Consider the following 18,459-nt stretch of genomic DNA (forward strand, 5'->3'; position numbering starts at 1 on the left):
GCTGGAATAAAGCACAGAGATCCTACAATCCACACACACACACACACACACACACACACACACACACACACTCACTCACTCACTCACTCACTCACTGATGAGCTGGAATAAAGCACAGAGATCCTACAATCCACACACACACACACACACACACACACTCACTCACTCACTGATGAGCTGGAATAAAGCACAGAGATCCTACAATCCACACACACACACACACACACACACACACTCACTCACTCACTGATGAGCTGGAATAAAGCACAGAGATCCTACAATCCACACACACACACACACACACACTCACTCACTCACTCACTGATGAGCTGGAATAAAGCACAGAGATCCTACAATCCACACACACACACACACACACACACTCACTCACTCACTCACTGATGAGCTGGAATAAAGCACAGAGATCCTACAATCTACACCCAATCAAACTCACAGAGATTATAGAGTTACAGCTCTGCTTGTGCACGATACTTCATATTCTACGCTTTCCTCTTGCTTAGATGAGAAGCGTGAAGGACGGCTGAGACAAACGTGTGTGTGTGTGTGTGTGTTCAGTGAAAGTAAGACATGTCTAGCACAACATGGAGGAATGGAGGAGCTAAAGCTAACCCTCTAAAATCAAATCAGCAGAAAGGAATGGTGTGAGTGTGTGAATCCTGGACGGTGCGTTTGCTTTACTGTGTGTGTGTGTGTGTGTGTGTGTGTGTGTGTGTGTGTGTGTGTGTGTGTGTGTGACGGACCCAGATAATAACGTGTGGGAGTTTGCGAGCGATCAGTGTAATAAGATGCATTTACAATATGACACATCAGTATAACGAGCCGTCGTCCGATGGCCTCTAACGATCCTCCCGGAGATTCTGCCGGAAGAGAGAAAAGCAGAAGTTAGACAAACAAATGCGTGCACACACACACACACACACACACCCACACATGAGTCTGGGATTGTAAAACTATGGAATATCCCTCAGGAATGACACGCTCCCTTCATGAGCTCATCAAGCGTTCCCAGATCCGTTCCGACATCAGACAGGAGCACTAGAGCAAACGTGAGCGTTTTATAGATTTATAACTGAAGAAAATAATGTACATATATTAGAGCTGTCAACTGATTCAAATTTGTAATATAGGTAAATACACAATGTGGCGAATAATTAAGCACAATTTAATCAGTTATCAAATTTGACTGATAATTTAAAGTCGACAAATAGACGTTGAAAAAAGAAATGAACTACACCTTTAATGTTTGTTTTCAGGCGGACGACAACAAGACTTAAACCTAAACAGAGAACTCTGCCTCATCTCGAACATTATGGCCATTCTAACTCATTCTAAAGGCCTCGTCACAGTGACACACCTGTGGACACACCTGTAGACACTGACACACCTGTGGACACACCTGTAGACACACCTGAGGACACTGACACACCTGTAGACACTGACACACCTGTGGACACACCTGTAGACACACCTGAGGACACTGACACACCTGTAGACACTGACACACCTGTGGACACACCTGTAGACACTGACACACCTGTGGACACACCTGTAGACACTGACACACCTGAAGACACTGACACACCTGTGGGCACTGACACACCTGTGGACACACCTGTAGACACTGACACACCTGAAGACACTGACACACCTGTAGACACACCTGAGGACACTGACACACCTGTGGGCACTGACACACCTGTGGACACACCTGTAGACACTGACACACCTGAAGACACTGACACACCTGTAGACACACCTGAGGACACTGACACACCTGAGGACACTGACACACCTGTAGACACACCTGAGGACACTGACACACCTGAGGACACTGACACACCTGAGGACACTGACACACCTGTGGACACTGACACACCTGTAGACACACCTGAGGACACTGACACACCTGTGGACACTGACACACCTGTAGACACACCTGAGGACACTGACACACCTGTGGACACTGACACACCTGTAGACACACCTGTGGACACTGACACACCTGTGGACACTGACACGCCTGAGGACAATGACACACCCGTGGACACAGACACACCTGAGGACACTGACACACCTGTAGACACACCTGAAGACACTGACACACCTGTGGACACTGACACACCTGTAGACACACCTGTGGACACTGACACACCTGTGGACACTGACACACCTGAGGACACTGACACACCTGTGGACACTGACACACCTGTAGACACTGACACGCCTGATGACACTGACACCCCTGTAGACACTGACACACCTGAGGACACTGACACACCTGTAGATACTGACACACCTGAAGACACTGACATACCTGTAGACACTGACACACCTGAGGACACTGACACACCTGTGGACACTGACACACCTGAAGACACTGACGCACCTGAAGACACACCTGAGGACACTGACACACCTGTGGACACTGACACACCTGTAGACACACCTGAGGACACTGACACACCTGTAGACACTGACACACCTGAGGACACTGACACCCCTGTAGACACTGACACACCTGTAGACACTGACACACCCGAGGACACTGACACACCCGAGGACACTGACACACCCGAGGACACTGACACACCCGTGGACACTGACACACCCGTGGACACTGACACACCTGTAGACACTGACACACCTGAGGACACTGACACACCTGAAGACACCGACACACCTGAGGACACTGACACACCTGAGGACACACCTGAGGACACTGACACACCTGAGGACACTGACACACCTGAAGACACTGACACACCTGTGGACACTGACACACCCGAGGACACTCAATCAATCAATCAATCAACTTTATTTATATAGCGCTTTTACAATCACGATTGTGTCAAAGCAGCTTCACAGTGTCAAACAGGATAATATTGCGACAAAATTAGATTTGGCTGTACAGTCGTACTGGAGAAAACAGTGATGTTATCAGCTTAGTTTAATTTATCATATAGCAACAATGTTGGCAGATCAGTATTTAAGTTTATAGAATTAAATAAGACCTAATACATACATTTTATTTGTATAATAAGTTGAGTAACTTTAATCATATTTTTAGTGTCCCCAACTGAGCAAGCCAAGCCAAAGGCGACACTGACACACCTGTAGACACTGACACACCTGAGGACACTGACACACCTGTGGACACTGACGCACCTGAAGACACACCTGAGGACACTGACACACCTGTGGACACTGACGCACCTGAAGACACACCTGAGGACACTGACACACCTGTGGACACTGACACACCTGTAGACACACCTGAGGACACTGACACACCTGTGGACACTGACACACCTGTAGACACTGACACACCTGAGGACACTGACACCCCTGTAGACACACCTGTAGACACTGACACACCTGTGGACACTGACACACCTGTAGACACACCTGAGGACACTGACACACCTGAGGACACTGACACCCCTGTAGACACACCTGTAGACACTGACACACCTGTGGACACTGACACACCTGTAGACACACCTGAGGACACTGACACACCTGTGGACACTGACACACCTGTAGACACTGACACACCTGAGGACACTGACACCCCTGTAGACACTGACACACCTGAAGACACGGACACACCTAAAGACACTGACACACCTGTGGACACTGACACACCTGAAGACACTGACACACCTGTGGACACTGACACACCTGAAGACACTGACACACCTGAAGACACTGACACACCTGTGGACACTGACACACCTGAAGACACTGACACACCTGTGGACACTGACACACCTGAAGACACTGACACACCTGTGGACACTGACGCACCTGAAGACACACCTGAGGACACTGACACACCTGTGGACACTGACACACCTGTAGACACACCTGAGGACACTGACACACCTGTGGACACTGACACACCTGTAGACACTGACACACCTGAGGACACTGACACCCTTGTAGACACACCTGTAGACACTGACACACCTGTGGACACTGACACACCTGTAGACACACCTGAGGACACTGACACACCTGAGGACACTGACACCCCTGTAGACACACCTGTAGACACTGACACACCTGTGGACACTGACACACCTGTAGACACACCTGAGGACACTGACACACCTGTGGACACTTACACACCTGTAGACACTGACACACCTGAGGACACTGACACCCCTGTAGACACTGACACACCTGAAGACACTGACACACCTAAAGACACTGACACACCTGTGGACACTGACACACCTGAAGACACTGACACACCTGTGGACACTGACACACCTGAAGACACTGACACACCTGAAGACACTGACACACCTGTGGACACTGACACACCTGTGGACACTGACACACCTGAAGACACTGACACACCTGTGGACACTGACACACCTGTGGGCACTGACACACCTGAAGACACTGACACACCTGTGGACACTGACACACCTGAAGACACTGACACACCTGAAGACACTTCGGGTTAGAGTAGGTGACCTTGTGTTCAGGTGGTGCAGACGTCTATTCAGCAATTAGTTGAAATAATTACCTAATTCCTGTAAAGTAAGTACTGCAGTAGTTGTTAATAACTGTGAGGCCCAGATCTTCACATCTCTTACCCCTTGACTGCAGATCTTGTCTGAAGAGTTCTGGATGTTGTTGTCATGGTCACCAGCCTCTGACCCACTCTTCTGCTCATCTTTCCCATCCTTCTCCAGATCGTCGTCCCCCGATCCCTTCCTGGACAGCTTGGATGATATCTAGGAGATATTTAGACTCTCTCATTAGATTTAGACTAAAACTGGAGCCCTCTCATTAGATTTAGACTGAAACTGGAGCCCTCACTCATTAGATTTAGACTGAAACTGGAGCCCTCTCTCATTAGATTTAGACTGAAACTGGAGCCCTCTCTCATTAGATTTAGACTGGAACTGGAGCCCTCACTCATTAGATTTAGACTGAAACTGGAGCCCTCTCTCATTAGATTTAGACTGGAGCCCTCTCTCATTAGATTTAGACTGAAACTGGAGCCCTCTCTCATTAGATTCAGACTGGAGCCCTCACTCATTAGATTTAGACTGAAACTGGAGCCCTCTCTCATTAGATTTAGACTGAAACTGGAGCCCTCTCTCATTAGATTTAGACTGAAACTGGAGCCCTCTCTCATTAGATTTAGACTGGAGCCCTCTCTCATTAGATTTAGACTGAAACTGGAGCCCTCTCTCATTAGATTCAGACTGGAGCCCTCACTCATTAGATTTAGACTGAAACTGGAGCCCTCTCTCATTAGATTTAGACTGAAACTGGAGCTCTCACTCATTAGATTTAGACTGGAGCCCTCACTCATTAGATTTAGACTGGAGCCCTCACTCATTAGATTTAGACTGAAACTGGAGCCCTCTCTCATTAGATTTAGACTGAAACTGGAGCTCTCTCTCATTAGATTTAGACTGAAACTGGAGCCCTCACTCATTAGATTTAGACTGAAACTGGAGCCCTCTCTCATTAGATTTAGACTGAAACTGGAGCCCTCACTCATTAGATTTAGACTGAAACTGGAGCCCTCACTCATTAGATTTAGACTGAAACTGGAGCCCTTACTCATTAGATTTAGACTGAAACTGGAGCCCTCACTCATTAGATTTAGACTGAAACTGGAGCCCTCTCTCATTAGATTTAGACTAAAACTGGAGCCCTCACTCATTAGATTTAGACTGGAGCTCTCACTCATTAGATTTAGACTGAAACTGGAGCCCTCTCTCATTAGATTTAGACTGAAACTGGAGCCCTCTCTCATTAGATTTAGACTGGAGCCCTCACTCATTAGATTTAGACTGGAGCTCTCACTCATTAGATTTAGACTGAAACTGGAGCTCTCACTCATTAGATTTAGACTGGAGCCCTCACTCATTAGATTTAGACTGAAACTGGAGCCCTCACTCATTAGATTTAGACTGGAGCCCTCACTCATTAGATTTAGACTGAAACTGGAGCCCTCTCTCATTAGATTTAGACTGAAACTGGAGCCCTCTCTCATTAGATTCAGACTGAAACTGGAGCCCTCTCTCATTAGATTTAGACTGAAACTGGAGCCCTCTCTCATTAGATTTAGACTGGAGCCCTCTCTCATTAGATTTAGACTGAAACTGGAGCTCTCTCTCATTAGATTCAGACTGAAACTGGAGCCCTCTCTCATTAGATTTAGACTGAAACTGGAGCCCTCTCTCATTAGATTCAGACTGAAACTGGAGCCCTCACTCATTAGATTTAGACTGAAACTGGAGCCCTCTCTCATTAGATTTAGACTGAAACTGGAGCCCTCTCTCATTAGATTTAGACTGAAACTGGAGCCCTCTCTCATTAGATTTAGACTGAAACTGGAGCCCTCTCTCATTAGATTTAGACTGAAACTGGAGCCCTCTCTCATTAGATTTAGACTGAAACTGGAGCCCTTACTCATTAGATTTAGACTGAAACTGGAGCCCTCACTCATTAGATTTAGACTGAAACTGGAGCCCTCTCTCATTAGATTTAGACTGAAACTGGAGCCCTCTCTCATTAGATTTAGACTGAAACTGGAGCCCTCTCTCATTAGATTTAGACTGGAGCCCTCACTCATTAGATTTAGACTGGAGCCCTCACTCATTAGATTTAGACTGGAGCCCTCACTCATTAGATTTAGACTGAAACTGGAGCCCTCTCTCATTAGATTTAGACTGAAACTGGAGCCCTCTCTCATTAGATTTAGACTGAAACTGGAGCCCTCTCTCATCGGCTGCCTGTCTGGTGTTTCTCTCACTGTTACTCTACACAAACCTTCACTACATATATGAACGTGCAGGACTCTGTTGCTAGGCAACAGCTGTTGCTAAGCGAGGGCTCAGCGAGAGGCTGTAAGCTTTTAGTTTCTAAAGTGTGTAATATTCTTCAGCGATGAACTCTTTATCACACCTGTCAGGAGATCCACCTGCAGCAGTCTGAGCTCGGACACACTGTGTGTTTTATGAGGTTTATTTTGTCATCTACATTCCGCACTTCATTTATTCGGCTGTTTGAGCTGCACTTTCTCTTTATGGAAATTTCAGTGTGAACAAACTACTCACACTATTTATACTACAAACGGCGTAAAATAGGCAAATTGGGCCGTACCAATAGAGCAACTGCGAGTATGCCTTACCGAGGGGCAGAAAGAGAAAAGGGGCCGAGTGGCAGAGGGGCCGAGTGGCAGAAAGGCAGAGTGGCAGAAAGGCAGAGTGGCAGAAAGGCAGAGTGGCAGAAAGGCAGAGTGGCAGAGGGGCCGAAAGGCAGAGGGGCCGAAAGGCAGAGTGGCAGAGGGGCCGAGAGGCAGAGGGGCAGAGAGGCAGAGGGGCAGAGGGGCAGAGAGGCCGAGAGGCAGAGGGGCAGAGGGGCAGAGAGGCAGAGAGGCCGAGGGGCAGAGGGCCAGAGAGGTTGAGAGGCAGAGGGGCAGAGGGGCCGAGAGACAGAGGGGCAGAGAGGCCGAGAGGTTGAGAGGCAGAGGGGCCCAGGGGCAGAGAGGCCGAGAGACAGAGGGGCCGAGAGACAGAGGGGCCGAGAGGCCGAGAGGCAGAGAGGCCAAGAGGCAGAGGGGCCGAGGGGCAGAGAGGCCAAGAGGTTGAGAGGCAGAGGGGCCCAGGGGCAGAGAGGCCGAGGGGCAGAGAGGCAGAGGGGCCGAGATGCAGAGGGGCCGAGAGGCAGAGGGGCAGAGAGGCCGAGTGGCAGAGGGGCCGAAAGACCGAGTGGCAGAAAGGCCGAGTGGCAGAAAGACAGAGTGGCAGAGGGGCCGAAAGGCAGAGGGGCCGAAAGGCAGAGGGGCCGAAAGGCAGAGGGGCCGAAAGGCAGAGGGGCCGAAAGGCAGAGGGGCCGAAAGGCAGAGGGGCCGAAAGGCAGAGGGGCCGAAAGGCAGAGGGGCCGAAAGGCAGAGTGGCAGAGGGGCCGAAAGGCAGAGTGGCAGAGGGGCCGAAAGGCAGAGTGGCAGAGGGGCCGAAAGGCAGAGGGGCCGAAAGGCAGAGTGGCAGAGGGGCCGAAAGGCAGAGGGGCCGAAAGTCAGAGTGGCAGAGGGGCCGAGAGGCCGAGAGGCAGAGGGGCAGAGAGGCCGAGAGGCAGAGGGGCAGAGGGGCAGAGAGGCCGAGGGGCAGAGGGCCAGAGAGGTTGAGAGGCAGAGGGGCAGAGGGGCCGAGAGACAGAGGGGCAGAGAGGCCGAGGGGCAGAGAGGCCAAGAGGTTGAGAGGCAGAGGGGCCCAGGGGCAGAGAGGCCGAGAGACAGAGGGGCCGAGAGACAGAGGGGCCGAGAGGCCGAGAGGCAGAGAGGCCAAGAGGCAGAGGGGCCGAGGGGCAGAGAGGCCAAGAGGTTGAGAGGCAGAGGGGCCCAGGGGCAGAGAGGCCGAGGGGCAGAGAGGCAGAGGGCCAGAGGGGCCGAGAGGCAGAGAGGCCGAGATGCAGAGGGGCCGAGAGGCAGAGGGCCAGAGGGGCAGAGAGGCCGAGAGGCAGAGGGCCAGAGGGGCCGAGAGGCAGAGAGGCCGAGATGCAGAGGGGCAGAGAGGCAGAGGGCCAGAGGGGCAGAGAGGCAGAGAGGCCGAGATGCAGAGGGGCCGAGAGGCAGAGGGGCCGAGAGGCAGAGGGCCAGAGGGGCCGAGAGGCAGAGAAGCCGAGGGGCAGAGGGGCCGAGAGGCCGAGGGGCAGAGGGGCCGAGAGGCCGAGGGGCCGAGGGGCAGAGGGGCCGAGAGGCCGAGGGGCAGAGGGCCAGAGGGGCCGAGAGGCAGAGAAGCCGAGGGGCAGAGGGGCAGAGAGGCAGAGAGGCCGAGGGGCCCAGGGGCAGAGAGGCCGAGGGGCAGGGAGGCCGAGAGGTTGAGAGGCAGAGGGGCCCAGGGGCAGAGAGGGTGAGAGGCAGAGAGGTTGAGAGGCAGAGGGGCAGAGAGGGTGAGAGGCCGAGGGGCAGAGAGGCCGAGGGGCAGAGAGGGTGAGAGAGGCCGAGGGGCAGAGAGGGGCAGAGAGGCCGAGGGGCAGAGAGGCAGAGAGGGTGAGGAAAAGCCTGAGCAGCAGCATTCGTTTACAGTGAGAAAACACACCAAACCAGGCCCAGCGCCGGGGGGGGTAGGGGAGGCTTGCCCACGGACCCCATGGATATCGCTGTTGCCATAGAGATGTATACGTGTATATGGCTGTTCCAGACTTGATAATAGCGTGTAATGTTCTCACTCAAACCACTGCCACCTGCTGCTGCTTCTGCTTTAAGAGGGAAACGCTAGCCATAACTGCTTGTCTAGGATCTGTATTTTTCCATAAGAATTTGTAATAATAGCATATTATTAACGAAAAGGAGCTAGCAAACGATCCAGCGTTTATCTGTATTTGGGCTCGTCAAAATATTACATTTCCAACATGTTTTCACTTCGGTGAGTAATATAGCCAATCACAGACATATTTGTAGATTTCTACAACGCAGTTGGCCAATCACAGGTGTTTAATTTGGAACGCACTCACCGCTCAAGTGTTTGTCCAGGTGCTGAGTTCAGTTAGCACGCGCGTCTCTCCAAGACATTGTGAAAATTAGAGATTCGTTGTATACCAGCCTCACTGATTAATACAGCGGAGCTTTGAGAGATTGGGTTTATTGAATGAGTGACAGCAGGGAGCACTCTTTGCGCGCTGTCTTATGCGATATAATATTTTTTTGGTATTAATAGGTCTATAATATATTCCGAATTTGACTAAAACTTTTGTTTTCTTGACAAGCAGCCACTACAAGCTTCATTACACTGAGCCATATACACGCAGGATTCACTCTATACATTGTGATGACTGACAGGGTTACAAATTTAAGTATCGAAATCAGACAGGAAAAACGACTCCCGGCTTCATGTCAATATCCGGATCTTTGGTCAGTTGTAAGGAACACTATATCGAGTCCACCCTTCAGTTTAATCTGACAACCGCTTGTTTTCCTCGCGTTTTCCTCTATTAACTCCAGTCACACAGCAGCTCTTCTGCCACTCAGCCCCTGCTGAGGCGTGTTCCGGCGGGAAAGTGACGTCAGTGCATGCGATGTGTTCAACACACACACACACACACACACACACACGCGCACACATCATCCCATTCATGTCATGTATTTAACGTGGATGTTCACACATGGATTAAAAGGCTAAAAATGACTACACTCGCAGAAACACTCACTTTGAGGATTAGAACAAATAAAACATATAAGATAGAAACGTACCTTTGAGGATGCGCTTTTTTTCCGCTTGGATCCGGTCTTATCAGTCTTCATCTTGCCTTCCTCTTCCTCGCTGCTGCCGTCGGCTGCGTTCCCCCCTTCCCCCTCCGTCTCTGAGGAGCTCTGCTGCTGCATCACCTGAAGATCAGATCAAACCATAGACTGTAATAAACTATGGCCGCAGTGTCCGTGACGTCACCCATAGGATTCCGATGAGCCGCTCTGAAGCTTAAACTGGGGCGAGCTGGGCGTCGCCATCGCGAGTCACTCCCGGATAACAGAAAATGGCCAAAAAGGCGGGATGTGGGCGGAGCTTATGTGACGCAATGATTATAGACGGCGGATAAATGGCTAATCCACCTGTCACTCAAAGTAACCACGCCCTTAATTATGCAGAACTTTAAGGCTTTATATAACGTAAACGAATGAGTTATATTAAAACATATGCATGTTTTTTTCTGCTGTAAAGTTGAGAATTTAACACGAGCTCAATGAGATTCTGCTCCTTCTGACGCCGCTCTAGTGGCCAGTGGAGGAATTACAGTTTACATTACTACAGTATTAGCTTCAAGAGAGATCGCGGGAGGAGCAGTTTGGATCTCACACACACACACTTCAGATCACATGACCCTCACACACACACACTTCAGATCACATGACCCTCACACACACACACTTCAGATCACATGACCCTCACACACACACTTCAGATCACGTGACCCTCACACACACTTCAGATCACATGACCCTCACACACACACACTTCAGATCACATGACCCTGACACACACTTCAGATCATGTGACCCTCACACACACACTTCAGATCACGTGACCCTCACACACACTTCAGATCACATGACCCTCACACACACACACTTCAGATCACATGACCCTCACACACACACTTCAGATCACATGACCCTCACACACACACACACACTTCAGATCACATGACCCTCACACACACACTTCAGATCACATGACCCTCACACACACTTCAGATCACGTGACCCTCACACACACACTTCACATCACGTGACCCTGACACACACTTCAGATCATGTGACCCTCACACACACTTCAGATCACGTGACCCTGACACACACTTCAGATCACGTGACCCTGACACACACTTCAGATCATGTGACCCTCACACACACTTCAGATCACGTGACCCTGACACACACTTCAGATCACGTGACCCTGACACACACACACTTCATATCACGTGACCCTCAAACACACTTCAGATCACGTGACCCTCAAACACACTTCAGATCACGTGACCCTCAAACACACTTCAGATCACGTGACCCTGACACACACTTCAGATCACGTGACCCTGACACACACACACTTCACATCACGTGACCCTGACACACACACACTTCAGATCACGTGACCCTGACACACACACACTTCAGATCACGTGACCCTCAAACACACTTCAGATCACGTGACCCTCAAACACACTTCAGATCACGTGACCCTCAAACACACTTCAGATCACGTGACCCTCAAACACACTTCAGATCACGTGACCCTCAAACACACTTCAGATCACGTGACCCTGACACACACTTCAGATCACGTGACCCTGACACACACACACTTCACATCACGTGACCCTGACACACACACACTTCACATCACGTGACCCTCAAACACACTTCAGATCACGTGACCCTCACACACACTTCAGATCACGTGACCCTCACACACACTTCAGATCACGTGACCCTCACACACACTTCAGATCACATTACACACACACACACTCACTTCAGATCACGTGACCCTCACACACTCTTCAGATCACGTGACCCTCAAACACACTTCAGATCACGTGACCCTCACACACACTTCAGATCACGTGACCCTCACACACACTTCAGATCACGTGACCCTCACACACACTTCAGATCACATTACACACACACACACACTCACTTCAGATCACGTGACCCTCACACACACTTCAGATCAGACATGTGACCCTCACACACACTTCAGATCGCATGACCCTCACACACACTTTCAGATCACATGACCCTCACACACACTTCAGATCACATTACACACACACACACACTCACTTCAGATCACGTGACCCTCACACACTCTTCAGATCACGTGACCCTCACACACACTTCAGATCACATGACCCTCACACACACTTCAGATCAGACATGTGACCCTCACACACACTTCAGATCGCATGACCCTGACACACACACACACACACAAGGCTTGTTCGACTTCACCTAGCGATGCGCAGACCGATCGGCGGCTGACTTGAAGCAATGCATGCCGGTTAGAAATGTTGTCCGACTTGAGACAGCGCCGACGGCACGTGACTGTGACGTCTGTCAACAAAGCACCGCGAGAGCGATTCGAGAGCAGGCGGCTGATGCAGCCGCTGCAGATTCTCAAGGGGGACTGCAGGAGGATGGACAAGCTCTGATGACGACACAGCTGATCCACGATTGGCCGATTCACCGCATGACAGCGATCACGTGCGTTTCGTGTTTATTCTAAAACCTTATGTTACACTAATGCTCACAAATCATTTATTTATAACAGTAAACCCTCTTTTCATGTAGTCGCGATGTTATACCATCATGTTTATCAAACTAAAACTGATAAAAACCGTTGACACCACTTCACTGATAGTGTATGTTTATATGTTGAACTTTAATCTTGTCCAAATAGACGCTTTATTAAACAGTACATAAAGTATTGAATGAAAATATCATTTGAAACATCTGTGTATTTGAGAAATACTGCATTTATTTAACTTCAGCTGTGATAAAGTTTGCAAACACAGCTCAAGCGTCACCACGGGAAGCAGAAAGTGTCCGACTTCACGTCTCCGTTTGCAGCTCCTCCCCGCCGGCACTCGGCTACTCTCGCCGATCGCATGCATCCAGCCGCAGCCGATGTCGAACACACCTACACACACTTCACATCACGTGACCCTGACACACACTTCAGATCACGTGACCCTCACACACACACTTCAGATCACGTGACCCTCACACACACTTCAGATCACGTGACCCTCACACACACTTCAGATCACGTGACCCTCACACACACTTCACATCACGTGACCCTCACACACACTTCAGATCACGTGACCCTGACACACACACTTCAGATCACGTGACCCTGACACACACTTCAGATCACGTGACCCTGACACACACTTCAGATCACGTGACCCTCACACACACTTCACATCACGTGACCCTCACACACACTTCAGATCACGTGACCCTGACACACACTTCAGATCACGTGACCCTCACACACACTTCACATCACGTGACCCTCACACACACTTCACATCACGTGACCCTGACACACACTTCAGATCACGTGACCCTCACACACACTTCAGATCACGTGACCCTGACACACACACTTCAGATCACGTGACCCTGACACACACACTTCAGATCACGTGACCCTGACACACACTTCAGATCACGTGACCCTGACACACACTTCAGATCACGTGACCCTGACACACACTTCAGATCACGTGACCCTCACACACACTTCACATCACGTGACCCTCACACACACTTCAGATCACGTGACCCTGACACACACTTCAGATCACGTGACCCTCACACACACTTCACATCACGTGACCCTCACACACACTTCACATCACGTGACCCTCACACACACACTTCAGATCACGTGACCCTCACACACACACTTCAGATCACGTGACCCTCACACACACTTCAGATCACGTGACCCTCACACACACTTCACATCACGTGACCCTCACACACACTTCAGATCACGTGACCCTGACACACACACTTCAGATCACGTGACCCTGACACACACTTCAGATCACGTGACCCTGACACACACTTCAGATCACGTGACCCTCACACACACTTCACATCACGTGACCCTCACACACACTTCAGATCACGTGACCCTGACACACACTTCAGATCACGTGACCCTCACACACACTTCACATCACGTGACCCTCACACACACTTCACATCACGTGACCCTGACACACACTTCAGATCACGTGACCCTCACACACACTTCAGATCACGTGACCCTGACACACACACTTCAGATCACGTGACCCTGACACACACACTTCAGATCACGTGACCCTGACACACACTTCAGATCACGTGACCCTGACACACACTTCAGATCACGTGACCCTGACACACACTTCAGATCACGTGACCCTCACACACACTTCACATCACGTGACCCTCACACACACTTCAGATCACGTGACCCTGACACACACTTCAGATCACGTGACCCTCACACACACTTCACATCACGTGACCCTCACACACACTTCACATCACGTGACCCTCACACACACTTCAGATCACGTGACCCTCACACACACTTCAGATCACGTGACCCTCACACACACACTTCAGATCACGTGACCCTCACACACACACTTCAGATCACGTGACCCTCACACACACACTTCAGATCACGTGACCCTCACACAAAAGGTGTGTTCGACATCGGCTGCGGCTGGATGCATGCGATCGGCGAGAGTAGCCGAGTGCCGGCGGGGAGGAGCTGCAGACGGAGACGTGAAGTCGGACACTTTCTGCTTCCCGTGGTGACGCTTGAGCTGTGTTTGCAAACTTTATCACAGCTGAAGTTAAATAAATGCAGTATTTCTCAAATACACAGATGTTTCAGATGATATTTTCATTCAATACTTTATGTACTGCTTAATAAAGCGTCTATTTGGACAAGATTAATGTTCAACATATAAACCTACACTATCAGTGAAGGGTTGTCAACGGTTTTTATCAGTTTTAGTTTGATAAACATGACAATATAACATCGCGACTACATGAAAAGAGGTTTTACTGTTATAAATAAATGATTTGTGAGCATTAGTGTAACATAAGGTTTTAGAATAAACACGAAACGCACGTGATCGCTGTCATGCGGTGAATCGGCCAATCGTGGATCAGCTGTGTCGTCATCAGAGCTTGTCCATCCTCCTGCAGCCACCCTTGAGAATCTGCAGCGGCTGCATCAGCCGCCTGCTCTCGAATCGCTCTCGCGGTGCTTTGTTGACATACGTCACAGTCACGTGCCGTCGGCGCTGTCTCAAGTCGGACAACATTTCTAACCGGCATGCACTGCTTTAAGTCAGCCGCCGATTGGTCTGCGCATCGCTAGGGGAAGTCGAACAAGCCTACACACTTCAGATCACGTGACCCTCAAACACACTTCAGATCACGTGACCCTCACACACACACTTCACATCACGTGACCCTGACACACACACTTCACATCACGTGACCCTCACACACTCTTCAGATCACGTGACCCTCAAACACACTTCAGATCACGTGACCCTCACACACACTTCAGATCATGTGACCCTCACACACACTTCAGATCACGTGACCCTCAAACACATTTCACATCACGTGACCCTCACACACACACTTCACATCACGTGACCCTGACACACACACTTCACATCACGTGACCCTGACACACACACTTCATATCACGTGACCCTGACACACACACTTCACATCACGTGACCCTGACACACAAGGCTTGTTCGACTTCACCTAGCGATGCGCAGACCGATCGGCGGCTGACTTGAAGCAGTGCATGCCGGTTAGAAATGTTGTCCGACTTGAGACAGCGCCGACGGCACGTGACTGTGACGTCTGTCAACAAAGCACCGCGAGAGCGATTCGAGAGCAGGCGGCTGATGCAGCCGCTGCAGATTCTCAAGGGGGACTGCAGGAGGATGGACAAGCTCTGATGACGACACAGCTGATCCACGATTGGCCGATTCACCGCATGACAGCGATCACGTGTGTTTCATGTTTATTCTAAAACCTTATGTTACACTAATGCTCACAAATCATTTATTTATAACAGTAAAACCTCTTTTCATGTAGTCGCGACGTTATATTGTCATGTTTATCAAACTAAAACTGATAAAAACCGTTGACAACACTTATATGTTGAACTTTAATCTTGTCCAAATAGACGCTTTATTAAACAGTACATAAAGTATTGGATAAAAATATCATTTGAAACATCTGTGAATTTGAGAAATGCTGCATTTATTTAACTTCAGCTGTGATAAAGTTTGCAAACGCAGTGCAAGCGTCACCACGGGAAGCAGAAAGTGTCCGACTTCACGTCTCCGTCTGCAGCTCCTCCCCGCCGGCACTCGGCTACTCTCGCCGATCGCATGCATCCAGCCGCAGCCGATGTCGAACACACCTACACACACTTCACATCACGTGACCCTGACACACACTTCAGATCACGTGACCCTGACGCACACACTTCAGATCACGTGACCCTCACACACACTTCAGATCACGTGACCCTCACACACACTTCAGCTCTTAGATTACCTGGTAACCTGTGAATTTGACCCCAGGGTTGTTTTCAATCTCCCACAGGCCTTCATTAAATCCTTTTCTCTTGTTTGACTTGCCAAACTTGTCTTTATATTCCTTGTAGGGCAGCAGATCTTTAGGGCCCAGGAAAGCACTATGGGAAGGCAGGACACAAACACAGACACACACACACAGTTAGATTATTTGGTAGTTTATACAGCCGTCTATTACAAACATTCGCACTATCACACACTAACTCTCTCTCTCTCTCTCTCTCTCTCTCTCTCTCTCTCTCTCTCTCTCTCTCTCTCTCTCTCTCACACACACACACACACACACACACACTTACGTCTCATGGGTACCAAAGAAGAAGATGGGGTATTTGTTGGCTGGTGGCTTCACGGCTCCCTCTGGCAGCTCATCGATCTGGAGCAAACACACACACACACACACACACACACACACACGTCAGCTCTAAACTCACACATTGTTTGGGAACATTATTTTGAATGTGTGAGATTTATCCATCCAGCCGTGTGTGACGTCACGTGTACGGACCCAGTTTAGCTCTCAGTGTCCAGAACTAAAAGGCCAGTTAACCGAGAACCGAGAGCAGGGTGGGCTGGGTTAGAAGTGACGCGGGAATCAGGACGCTATTCTGGGCCTGATCATGTTAACGGGACGTCATCCGGTGCTTCTAAATGAAACGGTGTCGGTCGGGCCCAGATGAGGAACATCTGCTTCCTCAATAACAGCTGCACAAACCGCGCCGAATAACCCGAACCCGTCCCGACATCCCGTGATAAAAACACTCATCAACGCCTGAAATAACGAGCGGATCATTTCACACTACACTCGTTCACACTGACGATCCGCGTGTCGGAGGCTTTAAATGACGCATTACGGTCCTGTCGAGCTCCGCGGGTGTGTGAGAGAGCCGCGGCCGCTCGAGCTCCGGTAACCGGCCTGTCTGAGCTCCGGTAACCGGCCTCCGCGCCTCTCTGCTCGGCCCCGCTCGTACTCACCCTCGCCGGCCAGTGCGGGTATCCCTTCATCTTGGCGAAAACCAGATCTCCAGCTTTATATTCCCGGGGCCGTGGGCGAGCCATCGCGACACACACACACACCGAAGAGAAGAACTGCACGATATTCCGCGGGTCTCGAGCTCAGCGGCGGCTGATCGACCATCAATGTTTTGATCGCAGTTAATAAGGAAATAAATAATGAAAGCGGAGAACGGGCCGGAGAAACTCCTCGTCTTCTTCCTCCTCGCGAACTGTTCAGGGGAATGTATATATATTTATATATATTTCCTTCTTATGTGGGATTTTATTCTGTTTGAATTATTAACTCATTTTATTATATTCAGACAAACACAACACGTGTTTCAATCCAGCACAAGTTTATTTTTTAAAGGGGACAGAAGAACTTTTAGAGCCAGAACAGCTTTTCCTTTACAGAATGTCCTTCTAATAACAATATTTATGCCAACAACAAACCTGACAATTACATCTCAGTGTAAAAACAAATAAAAAAGTGTGGAGTTTTAATGAATCTGCCACATGAAGAGAGCATATGTGGTGAAACGTGTAAGAAGATACACACACACACACAGACCATAATAACATCTGATGGGAGGAGTGTGTTCTCAGGACCGCAGGGGTGACCCGACCCCGATCTGACCTCTGACCTGGGATACACAGGTCTCGCTGAAGGTCTCAGTCTGAAGCGTTGTGAAGGACGCGTCGGATGTATCCTCCGTGGCCTTAAATATCCCACAATCCTTTGCACACATCCCAGTTCAT

At 49.8% G+C, this 18,459-nt stretch overlaps 1 protein-coding gene across 1 annotated transcript; it reads right to left on the reverse strand.

Annotated features, from left to right (window-relative positions):
- Positions 1–703: 703 nt before the first annotated feature.
- Positions 704–17,985, reverse strand: hdgfl3 (HDGF like 3). The gene is made up of 6 exons (XM_067419227.1): positions 17,680–17,985; positions 17,004–17,080; positions 16,670–16,808; positions 10,247–10,381; positions 4,629–4,769; positions 704–878 (listed from the first exon to the last, which is right to left on the reverse strand). Exons 1-6 carry the CDS (start codon positions 17,761–17,763, stop codon positions 858–860), a joined length of 597 nt encoding a protein of 198 aa, XP_067275328.1. The 5' UTR covers positions 17,764–17,985; the 3' UTR covers positions 704–857.
- Between the last annotated feature and the right edge of the window lie 474 nt (positions 17,986–18,459).

The sequence above is a fragment of the Pseudorasbora parva genome, chromosome 16 (assembly GCF_024679245.1).
Source record: "Pseudorasbora parva isolate DD20220531a chromosome 16, ASM2467924v1, whole genome shotgun sequence".
Classification (NCBI taxonomy): Eukaryota; Metazoa; Chordata; class Actinopteri; order Cypriniformes; family Gobionidae; genus Pseudorasbora; species Pseudorasbora parva.

Coding starts and splice junctions, on each gene's coding strand:
- hdgfl3 (XM_067419227.1), bottom strand. CDS start 17,763: ATGGCTCGCCCACGGCCCCGGGAATATAAAGCTGGAGATCTGGTTTTC. Junction 17,081..17,679: donor ACCCGCACTGGCCGGCGAGG/GTGAGTACGAGC, acceptor TGTTTGCTCCAG/ATCGATGAGCTGCCAGAGGG. Junction 4,770..10,246: donor AAAAAAGCGCATCCTCAAAG/GTACGTTTCTAT, acceptor AATATCTCCTAG/ATATCATCCAAGCTGTCCAG.